Source organism: Sesamum indicum, linkage group LG3, assembly GCF_000512975.1.
Source record: "Sesamum indicum cultivar Zhongzhi No. 13 linkage group LG3, S_indicum_v1.0, whole genome shotgun sequence".
NCBI classification, from domain to species: domain Eukaryota; kingdom Viridiplantae; phylum Streptophyta; class Magnoliopsida; order Lamiales; family Pedaliaceae; genus Sesamum; species Sesamum indicum.
Window position 1 is genome coordinate 11,274,639 of NC_026147.1, and position 22,689 is coordinate 11,297,327.

At 33.1% G+C, this 22,689-nt stretch overlaps 1 protein-coding gene across 8 annotated transcripts; it reads right to left on the bottom strand.

Annotated features, from left to right (window-relative positions):
* Positions 7,477-22,594, bottom strand: LOC105158036 (carbon catabolite repressor protein 4 homolog 5). Of its 8 annotated transcripts, XR_002286822.1 has the most exons (15): positions 22,084-22,594; positions 21,444-21,607; positions 21,148-21,213; positions 21,010-21,062; positions 19,997-20,078; positions 16,613-16,659; positions 16,387-16,468; positions 13,792-13,884; positions 13,659-13,691; positions 13,473-13,567; positions 11,969-12,077; positions 11,746-11,831; positions 11,531-11,615; positions 8,229-8,368; positions 7,477-8,139 (listed from the first exon to the last, which is right to left on the bottom strand). XR_002286822.1 is itself a non-coding variant. In XM_011074643.2 (14 exons), coding segments are annotated over exons 1-14 (1,290 nt in total). In that variant the 5' UTR covers positions 22,382-22,594; the 3' UTR covers positions 7,477-8,366. The 8 variants fall into 8 exon arrangements, 4 of the variants coding, with proteins under 4 accessions (XP_011072945.1, XP_011072943.1, XP_011072944.1 ...); XR_002286823.1 differs by having other exon boundaries at positions 7,477-8,368; positions 11,536-11,615; positions 11,804-11,831; XR_847494.2 differs by having other exon boundaries at positions 7,477-8,368; positions 11,804-11,831.

Genomic DNA, 22,689 nt, shown 5'->3' on the forward strand with positions numbered 1-22,689 from the left:
GGCGGGGGGGTGGGGGTGGTGGTGATTGGGGAGGGGATCGGGGTAGTTAGGGTTCTTTTATATTTTTTTATATATAATAATTATTTTTTTTATAATTTTTAATTATTTATATATAATATAAATTAAATAATTCATTTAATTCAATTTTTTATTGTTTTAAAATCTAACAATTGAGATTAATTGATTAGATCTAACAATCATTATTTAATCAAAAAAGATCCAACGATCATTAAAATAAAAAATAATATATATTAAATAAGGGTATAATAGTCATTTTATTAAAAAAAAAATCAAATAAGCGTATAATAGTCATTTTATTAAAAAAAAAAAAATCAACACCGTTAATTAGATTTAACGGAAATAAAAGATTGAGCTATGTTTAAAAAAAAAAAAGAGTGATTTTTTGACTATTTCTAAAACAAAAAAGAATTTTTAACGATTTTTTAAAATATAAAATGATTGTATGCATTTTAAAAGTAAAATAAAATAAAATCAAAATGAAGAGAACCTCTATTTGTTCGCCAGACCAAACCCTAAACAGCATTTATTTCATTATTTTAGACACAAAAATCTTTAATTTTTCATTTGGATCTTAGCTTTGTAAAAGGAATCCGACCCGACAACATCAAACATCATTATGGGGTTTCAGTTCATCTTTGATAATTAATGTGCTATTGTCTTAATTGAGTTGTCAGCAGTTGGGCAGACGGATCATCATACTATTCGTCTTACGTACATAATCTAATCTCTTCGCATGTTGATTGTTTAGCTCAATTTTCGAAATTATCAACATCTGCCTAATTCTCAACATTCCCTCACACGCTGTTTTTTCTTTTGTCCTTAATCCATCTTTTCAATTATCTTAAATCGTTATCTAATTAAAATATGCATATATGCACATAAAAATATATTTAAAGAAGAAGGGAATATCACAAATTTAAATAATTCGAAATAAGCATGATGTATGTACATAGCACTATGATATATATATATATATATATGGAATGTGATTTTTAGAGGAAATTTTAATTAATTTGAAAAGAGTGGACGGATTTTAGGATAGATTTTGTGACTAGCAACTGACTGTCCCGACTGGTAGAGTCAGAAAAATTTTGTGACAAATTAAATTAATTCCTCACAAACTGGTTTGTATATCCATTACAAATATTGTTCGATGTACAAATATTAGTTAAATTGATTTGCAGCAAATTTTATAGTGAAAATCGGAGTGAATTTATGTTTACATGTTAACCTTTATGAAAATATCCATTACACAGTTCACTATACTTTTTATTTTTTAAAAATTACTTTTATTAAATTGAACTATTTTAAATTATTTATTAGTTTGCTTTTAAATTAATTTCTAAATTTTATTCTTGATAATTAAAATTTCATACCATAATAAATTATTTGAATTTAAATTTATAAATTTTTATTTTTTTAGATTCTATAATGGAATTATTAAATAAATTGGAGAGCAATTAAATATTAAAAGTATAATTAATAATATAATATATATTAGTGAACAAAACAATAAGAAAATACAATTTTTTTTAAAAGAAAAAGCTAATCTGCATCGGTAAAAAATTTCAACCGTTGGTGAAGAGGAAGGGGAAATGGGGAAAAATGTCTAATTTCCGCCGGCCAAAAAAGGGGAGGGGCAGCTGGAACAGTTTGACTTTAAGAGAAGGAAAGGAAAATGGAGAAAAAAAAAATGTACGAGTATTGTGGGGATAATTACAGTTTTGGTTCTCATATATTAGTATTAATTCATTTTCAGTCTCTAATATATTAAAATTCTATTTTAGCCTTCAACTTTAAAAATATTAATAGTTTCGATCTTTAATCCTAATTAATGAATATTTTGTTCTTAAAGAAAATATCTAGTCCAACTATCTTTTTTTTATGCTTACGATCAGGCCTAACATGCTTCTGAAAATAAGATAAGAATGTAAAGTTTTAAGTTTAAGTTTTGCAGATATATCTTTTTGAATGATTTTATTGGTTTATTTTTTATTCGATTACAAAAGTGGAGGGTGTCAATTTATTACTTGGGATGACCCGTCCCATGTGTGCTAGAGCTATGTGTGTCATACCCGATTTGCATCTCAAAAATTCAAGCAAAGCAAAAATGTTGAAATAGAAGATATTTTGGCTTAAAGTTTTCTCGGTGGCATCATGGTTTGTGTTGGTGGATTTTTGGATGGGTAAACGGATGATGATTTCTAGATGAACCGTTCCAGGTTGCTAGATTGGTCGGGACTTACCTTGTGTTGTTTAAACATAAGATGGACGAATGCGTATGTTAGATACGCATATTATGTAATGGTATTTTGTGGTTTTGTCAATGAAGTTGAAAACCTCAAATTTTCAACTTTTTGTGAATTTTGTGTTGTATTGTTAATGAATTTTGTGTTAACGAATTTTATTAATGAATTTTACTAATAAAATTTAAAGCCTCAAATTGTAGTTGTTAACGAATGTGATTTGGTGTTAATGAAATTTTAGCCTTAAATTGAAAGTCTCAATAAGATAGCAATATAATGAAAATAAAAACTTTCATTTCAACGTGTTTCCTGTAAAAAAACATTCATTTCATAATATGTTTCCTGTTTCAAAAAAATATGAATATTGATTTACAAAACCCCCTAATTCATAGGATAAGCAATGACAATTGATTCCTCAAGTTTCTAAAGTATCTTAAGATTACAGACAAAAATGTTTCCATTTCTACAGAAAAATTCTTAAACTTTCAAGGCACCGAAATACACATAAATTTTTTCAAATTTCTGATCAGTATCCATGTCTAACACCACTATGGATCATGGATTACTTTTTAGCAATTCATTGACAGAATCTTGCATCATTGCTATTATACCTCAGGAGCACCCTCTATTGATTTTAGTGCAGATCTCTTGGCTCTATGTCCTTGATCCCGTGATACATTGACTCTTAAATCTTGAATGACATCAATCCTAAAACTCTTGACGTTTCTCTTTAGATCACTTCTAAAATGTTTTAATCTACTTGTTTGCAAGCCACTTTGACTTTAGATTTAAACATGGTAATCCCTCCACAAGTGTGATTGGAATTAAATTCTCTTATCTGAAAGGTCTTTCATCATAGACTTTGTGTGCATTTATCCTCCACTGACAATTATCCTTAATACATCTAACATAAATTCTAACTTTATCATTCTTGGTGATTTTCAAATGTCTCCTTGTTTTCATTGCATGATTATGAATGACATTCCTAAATTCTATTTTAGTGCTGAAGATCATACCTAATTCAAATGTAGGATCATATTGTTCCACAAGATTAAAAATAATGTTTCTCTCTTCTGTATCATCTTCATCAGACACCTTCTGACTTTGAAAGGCATCCTCACTCCCAAAAAGGTCTTCCTCACTCTCTTCATTGCTACCCACTCCATTATCTTTATTTTTTTCATTCTATTCTTTCATATTAATGTCTTCTACTTCTCTTTCTATTTGTTTTTCCAAAGTCTCTTCATCAATGTACTCTCCAGTTTTTTTGAGGATTAAATTCATCATTTTTTCAAATCATAATCACTATCTTCAAAGGATTCAGATTCTGACAGATTTTTCGCCCTTTTCAGTTAACCCAACCTCCTGAGGTTGTGTACTGCATGCACTAACCTGACTATCCATAACATTGCAATCAACCTCAACATATATATTATTTCTCTTTCAGGAGCTATACCAACTCACGTAACAAACAAAACCTCATCACTACTTGCTCTGTAATACACATCTCTAACCTTTGTGAAATATGTTCAATTACCAAAATAACAGCGTCACTAGCCATTTCATTTAGTTTTGAAATAGACATTTCATACACATCCTCATAATCAAATTTGTACATTACATTCCCCAAAAATATAATGTAATAGTTGCTAGCAAACTATCATTATTATCTGTAAAGAAAGGAACAAAAACAAACACAAAACAAAAAATAGATAACAATTAAAATTTCATTCATGAAAAAGTTCAGAAAAATTCATTCAAAAAAAATGTGCAAAATGAATAAATATACACAGGTTTCCAGATAAGAACAATAATTAAAAACAAGAGTACGAGTCATATAGAATAATATGCAGACAGAAAAAATAAAATCGGTCATTCTTGGTGTTTTTGTTTCCAGACAAGAACAACACAATGGGACCACAGTATCGGAGATATTTTGTTCACAAAACACAAAGAACCATAGACAATAAGCAGTTTTCATCTTTAGCGACCACAAATAACCCTATTTTATACACTAAAAAACAAATCCGTTTGTATATTTTATAAATATTACCGTACGAAAGGGGAGCAAAATCCGTTTGATACAATTGGGTTTCTTTCCTCCTCAATCAACAATTGATTCTGGATTTCAAGCAATTTCGGTTCAAAAAAGAATTTTTAGCATTTATTGGATTTTGGAGAATCTATTGGCCATTAGGGAGAGAGAATTTTACAATTGAGTTTTACACTTGGGTCGAATTTTTACCCGTCTTGCCACATCAATATTTTACGGCACGTTGCAGGCCACGACTTGAGCCCAATTGGCCTCTTTTTCTGCCCACGTCACGTCATCAGCGCGAGCTGCTAGGTGTTTAAGTTGCACTCACATGGACGTCGAAACCCTAAGCCCCAAATTCTCCATCGCTTTTGGGAAATTTTGGTCGAAGGATCGAAATTGCCACAAAATTAATACTTATAGAACTAAAATCGTCATCCCGTAGTTTTGGTCCTAGTTTTCCCACCCTACATTTACGCGAGCAATTTTGTGATTTTGCCAAAATTAAATTATAGTAAATAGGCTTAAGAGAAAAGTACAAAAAAAGAATGATGAATTATGTTAAATTAGAATTTCTTCTGAAAAGCTTTAAAGTAAGAAACTTTGACTTATTTAATTTTATTTTAATATTGAATTCTTTATAAATTATTTTTTGTACTTTTGAATTAAATGCTATTAATGCAAAATCACAAGATATAATAATTAGTGAAATATGAAATACTAAATTTTAATTTCTAGGATTAAATTTTTATTTAATAATATCAATTGAACTTAAAAAGTAAGTTACAAATAATAAAATTAAATGGCTCCCATCAATTAAAACAATTGCTATTGTTTGGAATATACGAATATAATACTTTGGGTTAACTAATTATAATTAGTGATATATGTAACTCTAAATATATTCATGTGCAATGCACGTGATGTTTCTCTTTGTAATTTTAAAGGATGAATGCATTACCCTTTTTCTTCTTTAGTATATAATTTTTTTCCTCATTAAAACTTTTACAACGATATATCAGTTGCATTTAATTAAAAATAAAGTGGGAATGAAATGAGTATTTTTAAGTCCATTTATAGATATATATATGTATATATGGTTGGTAAATTTTGGTTTAGAAATTTATATTCCTATCCGGTTGAAGTTTCTATTCTTTTAGGTAAGGGATTCAGTATTCCCTCTCCCAATTTGGTATTAGCTAATCCTAATATGTTGGAATGATTTTTTTTTTCTTGACAAAATTATCCTTCTCTAACGTGATTGCATAAATATTCTTTGATCTAGTATTGAAAAATTACTATCCATTAGGATTAAATAGATTAGTCCATTTAATTGATCGAACAAGTATTCTTTTTCTTAGAAAAATACTATATATATTTATTGCATCAACAAATTACTCCTTAAGTAAATAGAGAAAAATGCTCATATCTTTTTTTTAATAGCATGAGATGTATTATAAATTGTTTATAACCTACAATGAGCAATTCTTGGAAATATTACTTGATGAGTATCGAGGTCCAATAGCACCAAAATAATCAAAGAATTTTCACAAAAATTCTAAAATTACCGGGGGACTTACCTACAAGACAGAAGTTAGTTTTTTTATACTTAAGTCAGTAACGTATTGACTGAATAAATGAAAGAAAAAATTGAATCAAAGTGAGAATAATGGTTTAAGATGATGTTTAAGTGATGCAAATCGTGTGGAATGCAAACACTATGCTAAAAATAGCCTAAAAATCGAGAGAAGATATGGGTACGGGTGTGATAGTTGGTGTTATCAAAGTAATAGCACAATACCTCAATTTATAAATGTTGGAAGAGTAGGATCCGGAAGATAGCTGGGGTGAATTTGGTACCATTGGATAGCTGCACATCATGTTAGCCTCACAACAGAAAAAGAAAATTAGTATTCGAACTTATCTAGACGAAAATATGATCATATAACTGAGTCTTGCCTAATCTGTTCGAGTGTTCCGCGATTCAATTACTTCTTAACTAAAGAGTTCATTTCAATCGGGTCTCGTTTAGTTAACTGGAGATTTATTACTATGATGTATCTTAAGATGTCAACAATCTGTATGATGTATCATTTGTAATGTATGTTGATTCAGCTTACTGGATTTGATTCATTTCTTGGACTTGTCAGATTAGTAGAACCACAACAAGTCATGGACCTTGTTACCTTACTTGTGGACCAATAAGTTTTGACTTGATGGATTGCTTCGGTGGAGATTTACTACCTTATTCTTTCGGCCTTGAGAAAAGATATTAGAAAAGTATTATTACAACTATACAGTTGAGTTTAACATAATCAATAAAATATGAATAAGCAACTTCTTAAAACAAAAATTACTAAATAAAAAATATTTATAAAAGTAATTTCATTCCATTAAATTCTTTTCTAATAAGGTTTCTTCAATATCTGAAAAGTACGTAACACTAGTGGAAAATAATGCATTTTTTATCTTATAACTATAAGAGAGTTATACTTTTGGTCCTCATCAATTTCGAATTTATAATTGAGGACTATAATTTTTTTTCTTGGCATGTGACTATGTGATATGATATTTTGGTCTTATTATAATATAATTTTGTCAACTACACATTTTATTTCACACAACAACTATAAAAGAAAAAATACAATATAAAATTATTGTACAATAATTATTTAGTAATTCATACAAGATAAATAAAACATTAAGTTGTCATCTTATCAAATATCCAACATTAATCATGAAGTCATCAAATTTTTCTTAATCCATAAAAAAAAAAAAAGTATTAATTGGAGGCCTAAAATGATGATGATATATCGTGGTCCGCATCCTCAAACTATATATGTTCCATACGTTTGATTATCTTCTTGCTACCACATCATTTGGTGGTAGAATCTCATCTGACGTGCCAAATCTTCTTTCCTCGTACTGGTTTGGCAAAGTTTTAAAGATTTTGATAGGTTATAAATTACCAAATATGAAAAAATAGAACATTAATTATAAGCCCAGCAATTGCGCAAAAACCTAATGATGTTCGGAGTGGGGGTATATATATTCGGCTATTTCTTTGAAATCAGACGAGGTGTCCATTAGGACAGAATTCCACCATATAAGATTTGGTTATTTAAACTAGCTAGAGACAATAATGTTGAAACTGTTCTTTTTTGGGATTTCATGGGCAAACAAAAATGTTTTAGGGATAATTATGTCTACAGTTTTGTATAATAATTAAAAGGATAAATTAGAGTGACATCCTCTGTGATTAGGTAGAAATATACAAGCATCTTGCTCTCATTGAATAAAATAGAAAACAAAACTCTTGGTACGTGTTGGAGCCATATCGGTGTCGTCCTATCTGGGATAACTTTTTTTTAAAGCGTCGTGCATTATAAACATTGAAGCAATTTGCCATTCTCCCCGTCGCTCTCTTCACAGGAAATCAAATCACATTTCTGACGCAGCAACTGATGTCTCTCTATAGACATTCGGATCAAACCAGTGAACAAACATATCGAAGGCAATAAAAGAAGCCAAAGTTAGCCCGTCAAAGAAATCAACTACAGTACATAGATTCGAGAATGCACCATAGTTTAATCGTTGATTGCTTTCTGATGTGAAAAATCACTATCTTCGAACAACAAAAAGTTCATTAAATTTTCAAACTCAAGAAAGCAGAAAGAAAAGAAGGGAATAACAGGTTAATAAATGAGTTGGGGAAGGAAAAAGAAAGCACATACAACAGCTGAGATTACACTATGCTACCACCGTATGGCCGGAAGTGAGGCCAAGATGGTTTGGCTTTGTCTGTTTCCAGGTCTAACATCACACCAGTAGTGATTCCTGAATTAAGATGTCACTCGCATAACTTCAAATAATCAGTCTTAAGAATCAAGGTCAGTGACGACCATATTTGAAATTTTGGTGTGTACCTAACCGTAGTTATACCCTGTATAGAGCAAAACTTTGCACGATATAAGCCGGTTGTATTGTAGGTCAAGACTCAAGCCTAATCACCCTCATCAGCAAAAGCAAGTTCACATGCAACGGCAAGATGGTCACTACCCCATTTCTGCAAAATAAACCAAAATTTGATCTAAAATTGAAATCTATTTTTTCCAGCTTGGTGTAGATTCTAAAGACATGATTGCATATAAAGCTCCATGCAAGCAAGAACAATTATATAAAGAGTAAGTTATAGTGACACCCACTAATCTATAGTGAAATTATGCAAACCACACCTCACTTTGCACAATAACGTATACACCCATAAAACATATCTACATCATTACACTATCCTTCTGTCAATCAACTCCAGCCCGAAAATAGTTGATGTCAGCGAAAAATTGCAGAAAGAACCCCTTCCTGCTCCTTTTGACATGGTCTTCAGTCAGACATTTTATGGACCATAATGTCCCAAGGGTGTATCTGTAAGTACGAAATATGCGAAGGGGAATCTACACATTATCCATACTATTATAAAAGAACAACTGATTGTTATACCAACTTATAAATATCCAAATCTACCCTTTCAATTCATTCCGTTCTCCAATAATATTTGAGCATAATGTAATCTAATGTTTTAATAAATTTACTAAAATGCCCCTCAACCTTGTATACACCTCAATTTTTTGCATATTTTATGTTTTAATTGTTACTAATAACCAACTCCTCAATAAAAAAATAATTATTTATAAATGTTAAATATTTTCCCACATGCAAGTGTGAGGTGTACTGCTAGTATGTTTAAGAAGCTTGGAGAAAGTTGTATTAAATTTATTTTAGTTTACAAATACATTTTTTTAATTTATTATACACATTCTTTTAATTTATGTTAAAATTTTGGTCATTGTACTGCTTAATCATCAAATTAAAATTTTATATTAATTAATAAGTTTTAGATGAGCATAAATATTTTATTTTATTAACTTTTTTTTTAGAATATTAAATAAAATTACATCGTATAGTTGAAATACTAAATTCAAATTTTTCATATATTAATAAAATTAATTACTAGATTATTAATTTCAATCCAAAAAATCATCTCAACTTTTACAGTTATTATAACTTTTTTGGGATAATTACATTTATACCCCCTTATCTATGATTAGTTTACACAAAGCACCCCTATTTTTTGCATAATTATAAAAAATACCCCTAACAGGAAAAAATAAAGTTGTTTGTGTAATGATGCTAAAGTTATTAGGGTTGTATATGTAATTTTTCAGAAAAGTAAGGGGTGTTTGTGTAAGCCATATTAACAGTTTGGTGAGTGTATGTGTGATTATCTAAAAGATAGGGGTAGTTTGGTCTAAACAGGCCTAGATCAAGGAGTGCAAATGTAATTATCCCATTTTTTTTAAACTAATAAATAAAATAACTTGTACTATTTGTAATTTTTAACATTAAAAGAACTTTTTTTCCTAAAAAATAGTATATATTTATTATTTATTATCCTCTAGTTTTTATATGCAGTAACTTACTAGAATTAATAAAATATATACCCTCTAATGCTTTTCATGATAAAAGTAAAACGTAATGAAAATAAAAATTCTAAAATGAAAACTGAGAAGTCGTCATTATAACATAGTAGGCATTTACAAGAATAATCTTTGCCTTCAAACTTTTCATCATCCATTTTTCCTATTGACTGACACATCAAGGAACATGTATATTTACTTATAATAAAAACTTAAGCCTTCAATATATTTATATATACATACACCTATATATATAGATGTACGTAAATAAGTAATAATAGAGCATTGTTTCTGGTAACCTTAGCTACTTTGAATCATACTTAAGCGGACAACCAAGAAAATTTGGATCAAGGAGGCAATCCCTTGCATTAAGAAAAAAATACAAAGTTGAGCATGGAATCCAACTCTCAATAAACAGATAAAAGGGGATTTTGTGAATCTAGTCTCCCTCTAGAAGTAATGCCTTAGGAATCCAGCCCCCAACCCCCAACTCAGCCCCTCCACCACTGCCATTGAGCGCCTATAGGAAACCAACACAACCTCGCCCACCGCACCCAGCACCAATCGCCCTTCCCCTCGCTCAACAGTGTTGGTGTGTGTGTTCTTGTGATATGTGCCTATTTGTGTCTGTATGTATGTGCTGTGTGTATAAATATATATATATATAAATAAATGTAATATATATGTACTGATATTTGTTGACTTACATACATAAATATATATATATATACATTATATACAAATACATAAATACAAATAGACATAGATATAAAAAGAAAACGTTAGGAAAAACATTATGATTTGCAATTAAAACAAAGAGTAAAGGGGTCTGCGCTTTGTACACTTAGTTTATTTTTTAATAATTTGAAAAAAGATGCTTAAAACATTAGATAAACAATTAATAACAAGAAGAAATAATTAACAAGAAAATTGACGAATTCACAAAAAAAAAAAAGGGAAGAAAGAATTTTTTCAGAAAAAGTATAGATGCCAGGCAATATACAGTGTGCGGTTCCTTTGTATTACATTTATGATGTAGACAAGTATAAATATATGTCATAAGAATGGAGGACAAAATGTAATCCTCAATTGTTTGAAAATCAAATTCAAAGGACTTGTGAAGTACGTAAAACTTTCAATTGACATTATACATTAGCAAATTATATAAATTACTAAAATTGACAAAAACTATTTCTAAAGCATATTATAAATAATAATTAATTTCAAAACTTAAAATCACTGTTGCATAGTACTAACGAACATATATATATATATATATATATCCTATTTATTGTTATTTATAAATAATCTTTCTTATAATGTTTAAATTATTCTTTTATTATTAGATCTTACATTAGCCATACCTCTGTAAGTTCAACAAGTATCTTTAAAGAAAAATAATAACACTTGCACCAATGTCACTAAAAGACTTAGAGTGCCGATCATGGCATCTGTTTGAGTAATGGACTATTAGAATTAAAATAAGCATCACTGAAAAAGGTTAAAAAACACTTTTGCTACTCAACTTCTATATATTATATTAGATATGCAATCTCCAGCAAAGTCTTGAATCACAGATATAAAGAAAGCAAGCAATCAAGTTGTCATGACAAAAGAGTCAGTTAGATGGAGAGAAATTGGGGTTTATTAGTTTTACCTCATAGTTATCATTACAAAAACATTTCATAGGATCCAAACATTTCATGATGAATTAGATTTCAGCTCAAGTACAATAGAAAACTAAGTGAGTGTACCTTACATGGAAGCCCTCCTGTCTTCTTTAAACTGCAAATAGGCAAAGTTTCAAGAACCCTCACTGGAACAAGGTCCGAGGTATGCCTGTTCACAATAATTGTTGCTGAGAAATACTTTAATTCCCCTCTCAAAAAAAAATACTTTAAAATCCAAATTCTACTAATAGTATAACATAAAAACAGATTCTTAAGGCTTGATATAGAAAGAGAAATACCATATGTAATCAACAGTTCCAGTAAATAAACAATGATAGGATGTTGTTAGAGGTTCACCAATTTTATCTCTGACTTCTGGGGTTCCCTGAGCAAAACAGACGAATGAAATCCTTTTTATAGATCATATAGCCAATGAATTATGCAGAAACCTTGGATGCATAAACAGCAGAGGTACATACTGCACCATGAAATGGCTTTGAGGAAGGATCAGGATTATCTTACAGGAACTCCAGCATAGGCACTGCAGAGCTTCAAATGATGCCTCAGCACACTAAGTCTTGATCCAGTAGCAAGCATTATCTCTTCATTGGTCCATCTATTCATTAAAGGTCTGCCAGAAACAATCAGCTATATATCACGGAGGATGCATGGAGCAGCATGTAAGTAGAAACTAGCTAACAAATATTGCCAGAGAAGGTGGCGAGAATCATGCATATCCACTGTGACAAATAGTAATACACATAAATCCGAGGTGCTTATGGACAAGAACAATACTCCTCGCCAAGCTAAAATATTGCTTTTAGATCTAACATATCTATTAGCGTTATCCAATTGGCTAAAGAATTAATGGATGGGATCATTTGTATTGCCCCTAAAAGCCCGCAGGACATCAAAATGGCAAGTGATTAAATCATGAATGCATAAGTGAGCATACTCATTTTACAGTTCCAATCGTACTGCGCTGATGATATGATCATTTGATCGGTGTATAGTAAGGCAAGGGAACCAACTTGGTGTCACACATGCATTTCCAACTTTTTGGACCAAGGATTTGGTGAAAAGGGAATATTAGACAATAATAGAACCATCTTTAATATTTCTGAACAAGATCCCAGATACTATTTTGTTTCGCTATTCCAACTTCATCCTTTGACTTCAAATATTTGAAGAACAAGTATACAGTAAACCCTAGACCTAATTAAATCTAAAACAAGAGTTGCTTAGATTGTGACATTTCAAGGCCATCTAAGCATTTAAGGTTTCATCCCTTAAAGCTACTGAATCTACAATAGGAGAAGAGAGGAGAAAATAGGACACAAGGGTGCTCGGCTGTCCCACAGGCTTATGAGAAGTATCATATGAATGGAAAAACAAGGCAAAAGAAGAGTAGGGGAAAGTGGGAGCGTTAGTGGCTTCAGCTGTAGCCTTTGAATGAGATGCATGAAAGCTGAAGTTCCAAAGTAAATAAAATACCAATTGCAGAACATCCTTCCCTCATTCTGAATTCGGACACTTTTTCGAAATGAAAAGAACTCATTTTGTGAAACCAAACACCAAATCAAATTGGACTGGTCCAACAAGCTAGCACCAAAACTCTCCCCTCCCTGCCTCTTGACCAATGCACAGAGACAAAGTCAGTCGCATTTATACCCATTCCCCAACTCAAAATAAGAGGTTCCATTAATCAAACATATGATGTAGCAACAATTATGTTTAGTATAATATATCACAGCATCATAGAGGAATTACTTCCCAATATCAAATTTCCATCTGATGGGCACTAAAAGGAATTAATGATTTTAGTAGCTCAGAAGATTAATCTGATAAGAACCAGGACTCAGGATTAACAATATTGTGGCCCCAACACTCCCCTCTTTTATTCAATACTTAGCCAATCTGGTACAGTTTATAACTTCAGGGTCAAGCAGCATGTGGATCCATAACCTCCACGAGAAAACGAACAAGCATAACTGGAAGTAAATATTAAAAACTGAATCTGAAAAACCTTGTTATACGATTACGCCGAGATTGTGATTCTGCATATTCAGATGGAAATATCTGGCCAGACACATGTCTACGATCATATTGTTGGATATGCAGCTGCGATAACCAAAGCAAGTTAGTTAGGCAGTATTGCTTGGCTCTATGGAAAGTTATAAAAAGTGCTAAAATAATGAAATCCAGGATTGACCTTTGATGATGCCAAAAACTGATACATTGCACTCTGGATAAAGATAGACAGCTTCACATATGAGTGACAAACCGAAGTAATTGAGGGTCTAATTGGAACTTGTTTGTTTCTGATGTCATGTTCATGAAATTACCTGTGGTAAGCTATTTAGGTCCCCAGTAATGACAACCGGTATGCATCCCCATTCTTGTGATAATTCATAGGCCTTCTCAAGAAATATTCGCATCTACAACCACCATGATAACACATTAAACATCAATTCAGATAACAAACTAATTCATCTATTAACTGACTTGTCTACTACTTAGCCGATATGAGCAAAGTTTATTTGTATTTCACCATTCATTACGCGTTTTGCAAATTCAACCAGAACATGCATTCAGGAACTTGTGACAAATCAAAGCAAGATCTCTAACTACTCAACAATTCCCGTTGAACTAGACGACCCAGATACATGCAGAGAAAAATCAACAATAATCTTTGGAGCCTTAGAATGTAGAAGATGACGCAAGTCCAAAACTGGAGTTACAGGAAAAACGACCAAAATCTTCTGTTAAGACCCATATACTTCTGCATGTTGTTAAGTTCAGATTGGGATCAATGAATGGCTACAACAAGAAAAACACAATGACAAGGGCCTCCCTTGGTCATAGACCAATCCCCTCGAATGTCCTTTTTCTCCTCTGATATATCTAAACATAATCCAAAAACTGAAATACCATAGTCACCTACTTATCTTTCACTTCATATAGAAAAAGCACCTTCCTCCTATCTACAATAGGTGTGGAAATTCTAATTTAGTGCCCTCCATCAATTTTTCTCAGCAGAGGAACACTCATTTCTATTACTTCTAAGGGCTCCCCTAAAGGTACTCTGTTCATTGTCTCGCATAGCAGATTAACTGCACCATAAAGAGAGGCACAGACATAAATCTTGGGAGGAAGTTGAGGAATCAGCAACCAACCAATTCAACAATACTCAGGTATATTGACAAAAATCACCTTCAGAAATAGGGTTTCACTTACGAATTTCCAAACAATAGATTAGTATGGGCTCGTATAACCGATAAGATGAATTCGGGTTTATAGGAAGTGAGTTTTCATTGAGTTTATACACAAGAAGTTTGTAAGCCACTGCCGTCAATCATTGACTTTTTAACCATTTGTATGGGCTCGTATAACTGGTAAGATGAATTCGGTTATGAGCCCAAGCTATGTGTTTAACCAGGACCAACTAAAGGGCAAGCTCAACACGATGCGTGGTGCATGGCGCCTGCTGAATGACATTCTTAACAAGGGGACTGGGAGGAGATGGGACTACGAACGGAACACTAAAACAGACGAGTTTGGACGTTTGGAAGAGCTGTATCGGGAATTAAATGTTACGTCGTTCATTTACATGTAATGTGTAGCACATCGTGCAACTTATTTTAACTTTATTGTAGTACTTTTCTAGTTTGACAAATATGAATGGTCTCAAAACTGCATAATGTAGGAAAATCTCGAGTATAAAACTAACACAATACGGTTGTTATCTCCACAAGATAACGACAACACATCAAGTAAATACACTCAACACAAATTCAATATCAATTTGAGGGCCAGACTAAGCCACGACTAATAACTTGCCCATTGTGTACAACCAGTGCAGTTTGTTCTCATCATTTAGACGAAGGAAGATCGTTGTGCTGCTATGACTATGACATGCTCCAAGGTGGTTGTGAAGACAACGTCCAGCAAATCCTTAAAACTTTGTTAACTCATCTACGCAACGGTGATAAGACTACGCAGCTTTTTTTAACCAGTTCCGTCAATCTTTCCCTGCAGCGACTCACTTAAGACGTTCTTAGGTATGCACCATTCTCAATTTCTCAAAATGGCCCAAAATATTCTTCAATTTTCTCAATTTTTTTAAGTCAATCGCTGGCCCCGATTACCAACTCTGGCCTGTTCTAATGTCAACTTAAAGTGCTCTTTAGAACACAACGGTTATGTCACATTTTCTTTCGTTTGCAGCTCAATATTTCTGCTGCAACAGAAACCAAGGAAAGAAAGTGAAGCCACTTAGGGTACTGGCATTCTTCCTATTACAATCGACATTACATCCTTTAATCTTCAATATTTTACACATAAATGCATTATTTGTTAAGCAAAACTGATGAACATTATGACATTTCATTGTCCTGTCGGACAAAGTTCAAACCAGTTAATCACGGGGGCAATTGCTATGAAGCTAAGCTCCCCTCCTTTACAACATTACCTTGTTCTCTGTTTTCTCTGATTTTGGTCCCTTTAGGTTGTATTTCAAATATAGGAATTAAAACTAATCAATGCAGCCAAGAGCCAGACCTTATCAACTTGATAAACAAGGCCAAAGAACGTCCAAATAATATTCACTGGATCCCCAAACGGGACAACTTATGCAACTTTGTGAAAACAATAAGACTGCTCAGGGAGGAGAATAACAAATAATCCATATTTTTTATCAGAGATCATCCAAACACTATGTAATGCAAATTGTAGATTTGCAACTATTTACAGTAGTTTCCAGAACCATATGAAGCATATAACATCATTGTTTATGACATCAGCACAACGAGAGAACACATAAGCACCACCAGTACTTTCTCCAAGACATTTCGCAGTCCAAATTTGTGTCATTTAACCATGTTGCTTGTTCATATGAATAATATTAAAAAGTGAATTGCAACTTCTATCAAGTCAGTTACCTGGCCCAGTTTGATATCTCCACGTTTAGGGTTATAGAGGACATGTATGTTTCCAACCAGGAAATTCCGACTGGTAGAGGGGCTGGAAGAAACACAAATGCACAAATTGTGAAGGATGAATAACTATTAATGGGAAAAATTCAGTTCAAATCACAACCACGAAAATTAATCGTATGCAAAAGATTCAATTTAGCTGATGCACTAGAAAAGGGGCAATAAATATTACCACGGAGGCCGTGCAGTTACACCAGTGCTGGGCAGGTCTTGATTCATCTGAGTAATAGAGGTCGAAGCTATAACTTACGAAGTATATGCCCCAAAAAAAGACATACAAAATGATGGCCCATAAACTTAAATAGCAATAACTCAGTCATAATACAGGAAATACCAGACTGAAAGTAAGTATTTCACAATTAACAAGTAATAGTGATCAAAGATGCCACAAAACAAGGCTTCATTTCAAGAAATAAAGCCACTGATAAAGGCACAAAGAACTTACAACAAAAAGAATCAAGCAGGCCTCGTTTCTATCATGAGGATCGATGTGATACACACCACAGTGACAGAAAAATTTTCAGGGAGCAGGAAAACATTGTTCCATAGAAAATTTTCCAGCATTAACACAAAGTTTGATGTACTCCATTCCATTCAGTATTCTTTACATATTCAAGAAGTGGTGAAGATTTCTAAACAGCAGCATTAACCAATGAGGATAAGTAGAAATTAATCTCCACAGAGAGCAATGTAATGTACATACTTCAACTATAAGGCTCATTTACCATTCCAAGCAGAAAATCTCTATAGGAAATTATACAAGTTCCAGCCAATTTCCAGTCAGGTTCATGAACAATCAGTTTAAGTAATAATGTGATCCCACCACCACTGAGTTTGCTTCGCCAAAATCAAGGTTAGACACCAATTTCCAAGACAATCAGGGATCTTATTGAAGAAAAGTACATCAAGTGGAAATGCAAGTCCAGCATCATATTTCTATGTATTGAAAGCAGCTAATCTAATTTGGACCGTCTACAGTTCGGTAAGCGAATGAAATCAAACAGAAATCAAAACCTTGGTACATATTGAAAGTGAGAAAAATCTGTCCGCATGTCTAGTTTTTGAAGATTTTGGCATTCGGTTTGGTTTCGACTCTTCCTCAACATTAACTAAATTAATACTACTTCCTAAATATTTTTCTATATATTTCAAATTATTTATGTGCAAGTACTTTTATATATAACTTCACTGTTCTCTATTTTTTAAATTTTTATTCACATTTTAGGATTACTAAATATGTCTTTTAACAGTGTTTTTTTTTAAGTATGTTTGTTTTTGTTGTAAAGATGTGACTGAAATCAAGGAATTTGATTTCATAGTTTCCAAATTTAGAAGTGATTTAGTTTCCTTTTTTCCAAAGATTTCTTGTTGTAAAGGTAATAGGTGTATATACGGTGACTCATTGGCTGATTCTTTGACTAACTTAGCCTGATTATAGGGGATTATGCTAGACCTACACTTGTCTAATCATGGTGCCTGATGTACGACAAGAAATAAGAAGGTCTTCATTCTTTCAATAAGCTTGTTCTTTTCTCACATGGTATGAGAGCGTAGGTGTTCCTGGGGTTCTATCTTCTTCATCAAGTAGCCTTCACTGCTGTCATCAACACTTAATTTTCCGAGAGCAGCCTTAATTGCTGCAAATTTTCCCTCTTCACCATGTCAACTTCTGAAATCTTTATCACTAGGAACAAATCCACCGAAGAACCCAATTCTTTTCAGAAAGTTGGAAAGTTGCAGAATATTCCAAAGAGCATTAATTCCTCTGAAAAGTTCTATGTCGATTCTTGGCTAGTATATTCAGGTGCAACATATCATATGACTCCCATAGCTTAATTCTTCCATACCTATACACCATGCCCAAGTAACAGGAAAATTAAAATGGCAATGACTCTTTAGCTAGCAACATCCAGAGATATATATATATATATCACACCTATCCTTACCCTTTAAAATGTGCTCCATGTACCAAAATTATTAGGTTTCCATTCGAATGCTTATCCATGATATTAAATATTATGTCACTTGCTAAGGAAAGAAGTGGCCTTTATTACCTTGAATCATCTCATAAGGGTAGAACTAATGTGTCTCTATCTTCGTCTTTTCTCAGTTCCTCAAATAACGATACAATTTGATTGTATCACTGTCGCGTAGGTCATCCATCTTATAGGGTTCTAAAATTCATGTTTCATCATTTGTTTCAAGGATTAGATATCTCTAAGCTTCATTGTGAAGTTTGTGAACTGGCAAAATGTACTTGTGTGTCCTTTCCTGTCAGCAATAAGAGAAGTTCTCATCCTTTTTATTTTATTCACAGTGACATATGGGGTCCTTCTACCATACCTAATATTTTTGGGGCTAGGTGGTTTTTATCCTTAATTGATGATTGCATTCGGGTTACATTGCTCACCTTAAACAAAAATCTAATGTTAGCACTGTCATACCTAATTTCCACTAAATGGTTCAAAACCAATTTGGGGTTAAAATCAAAAGCTTTAGGACAACCAATGCTAGAGACTGTTTCTACCAGATTTTGTCACCCTATTCATGATTCATCCTGTGTTAACACACCTCAAATGAAAGGAAAAATAGGCATTTACTCAACACCATTAGGGCTTTACTCTTTCAAAGTAATGTTCCTAAGTCCTATTGGGGAGAGGCCGTTCTAACTGCTACACACATAATATACAGACTTCCATTACATGTGTTAGGCGACAAAAAGTCCCATTGAGATCCTTAATAGCTTCTTCCCCCACTTCAAAACCTCTAACTGTCTCATACCTAGAAATTTTGGATGCACTGGCTTTGTTCATATCCACAACCAACATGGGCAAACTAGACCCCCAGGCCAACAAATGTGTCTTCCTTGGTACTCATCTACTCAAAATGGCATTGCTGTTCCCAAACTTCATTTTTTGCTCTGGTTGAGAATACACCCCCAAATCCAGCTAGTAGCCAAAGCATCAGAATCATGGAAAACCAAACAGGAAAGAGCTCATCCAAACAAATCAGAGTAAACTTGCTGGTTGAGCATATATCTAGTCAACTGCTGTTCCTCAAGTCTATCCCCAATAAAACATGTCCTACAGGAATCAAGTCCAATTGAAAAAACGATTTTCTTCTTGTCCATCACATTTCCTGCACATTGGTTTTTTCCTTTATTGGTCAACCAGACTCAACACCAAAATTGTGACAAACAAGTGACTTAGTGGCCTTCCAACTTTCTCACCAAGACATGCTTTTCACTATTATGAACAATAAACTTTAAGGGCTTAGTAAGACAAACTGAAGGCTGCTATAAATCAGTACTTTAGCAACTGCTCCAAGCGTGCAATACCAACTGCATCCAGCTTCAATCATTCACTAACCTGGGATGGAGAGATTTAATGAAACTACTTATCGCCAAAAATACCAACCAGTATTGGGCAACATACAATCATATAAACCAAATGCACACTCATAAGGAGTAATCACATTTCTAGAAGCTAAAACTGTTGTTAGACCTTCATGTAAAGTATAATTAACCATAGTGCAGCAAATCCAGAGGTCTTCATACCTTCAAAACACAAAATTGAGCAACATTGTTACGAAGTCCAAACCTCTGGAACTCTATGCTCTCTTCATGCAACAGAGTAAATCTGCAATGCAGGTACTCATCAAAGATAGGGGAAGAAACCACCAGAAAATGAATTATCAGTTGATGGTAATTGTACCAAATGGAATTATAGACAGTAGAATGACAAATAAATGCACTGTATATTATTGATTCTTCCACCTCTATATGTAGGGGTGGAATTAAGTGATAACTAGCTATCAATGATACCTATCCAAACCAAATATGGAAAAGATATGCACAAATCCTAAATATTCTACACTCCCCCTCAAGTCTGAGCAAATATATCAATCATGCCTAGTTTGTTACACAAAATACATCTTCAGATGCATAAGGTCAGACTTTCATCAAAGCTTTACGAGCGAAGGAGTTCAATATTTTGTGTAACAAGCTGGGGATGATTTATATATTTGCTCCACCTTCAGGGGGAGTGTTAAAATATTTAGAATGTGTGCATATCCTTTTTGGTTTGGATAGGTATCAAGGTATAGTTTACTTAATTCCACCCCTATATATAGAGGTGGCAGAATCAATAATATACACTACACTTATTGTCTCATTCTACTTTCTACAGGAATTAAGACCAGATTTTTCAGAAAATGGGAAGAGATATAATTTGTTCTAGAGTTTCAACAAAAAGAAATGGGCAACAGAAAGTACATTTCACTGAAAACAAATTAACAAACACTAAAGGGCCACGTTTTAGAATTTTACATTAGGCCCTTGCATAACCAATAAATGCATTAACTAAAAAGCTATTCTGCGAACAATTGTGGGCAAACAAATTCATACAAATCATAATATTTTCTTCAGTGGATTCAGTGATGAGCTAGTAAGAATAAAAAAAAAACAGGCTATTCAACACCTGCGGAACTTAAATAACAAACAACTATTTTCATTTTTACATAGTACAACACACAACAATGACAGGGTATCATGGAAAAGGAATATCTTACTGCTCTGTTTTCCAAAATATGGCACATCCATCACGTGTTTCACCAGAACGAGCCTTGTGAACCCAAACAGACTAATGTAATCAAAATGCTGATTTGTAGTGCCAAAGAGCCGCCAAAAACACATAATTTCACACAAACCTTGTGCAGACCTCTGAAGCCATCGCTTCCAAGAATCTCTTTCAAATCATTGAAGTGATCTACTTCCTGCAGTCACAAGGGATAAATATGAGAATACAGCTACATTAGTAAGTAAAAGTTCAAATGAAGTATAAAACTTTGAAAAAGATAAAGTGATAAAAATCCATCACAAGAAAAGCACAACCAAGAAGTAAGTGAATATCATAACAATACCTAGCACCTGGTGATTTTCACCTGGAACTTCAGAAATAATGCATTAACAATGAAGAGTTGCTGAAAGAAGAGCTTTAACTTGCCTGAAAACACAAGATACTGGCTTGGTAATCCTTGACTTCCTTGCACAAAAGCTTCTTCCTGTGGCCCCAATCCAAATACTTTGGCGACACCCCCCTATACAATTCTGGATGCTTTGTCGCATTTTCAACGCCAAGTATGTTATATGATACAATAACAAACCTATCTGCATCAAGGAGTATGTTAAATAAACAAAAATATAAATAAAGAGACATGGAAGTTGCACATTGAAGAAAAATATCATTCTGTTTGCATGGACAGTCGAGTGAATGGAAGAAAACCCACAACAATCACAATCCAATTACAGTAAAAACTGGTGCACATAGTGACACCAAATCCATGTTCCATTCTAGAATAAAAAATATCTTTTTTTTGCCAACTAAGATCATGATTGGCATGTAGCATTTTTGGCATTTAGTCTGAGCTATCAAAGAAGACATTCAGAATAAATAAACATAAAAATAAAAGACAGTTATTCTCATAAGTCTAAATTAACTAAAAGTGGAAAAACAAGTAATGTACGGAGGAAGTTGAAGATATGCTTCTCCTTAAGCTTCAATAGCTAGATCTTTTTCCACAATGCTAAAGTTTATTTGAATTAGATATGTTATAAAATAACTCCGTGAGCATATAGTATATTACCATTGTAATTAGAGACATCATGAGTGGAGTATGTCCACTTGCGTTGACACTGAGGCTTGCGTGGCTTCTTACGGCTATTGCCTTGCTTTTGAACATACGAATTCGTACGCCTATGCGTATAAGAACTGGGTCTTAGGGTTTGGATTTGGATACGGGTTTCAGTTTCTGAAGATATGACCTTTCGTTTTTTTCTGCTGCGTTGTCTCTCGTGACGGTGCGGACGCCTGCCTGAAGAATTAGGCGGAGGAGGTGAAGAGTGCTCCGCCGGCACAGTACGGTTGTCACCGCTTCGTTCCATGATTGCAGCACTTCGAATGTCGTGGTCTAAATTGTGAGGAAATTGGTACCCGTCAGTTGAACGGGAGGAGAAATCAAGAACTTCAGATAGCCAAACCTCGAAATGCCTCTAGTGTAATTCCTCTTCTCCAAATTCACAGCTCAATCGTAAAGAGAGAGAGAGAGAAAAAACTCAGTGTTGTTTTTCCATTTGAAGGAAGCACACGTGTGATTCGTTTTCTCGGGGTTTTGTGCTCATTTGTGAATATATAGAAAGAAAAATAAAAATAAATAAATTTATATTAGAGATAATATGTATGTTTGGATTTA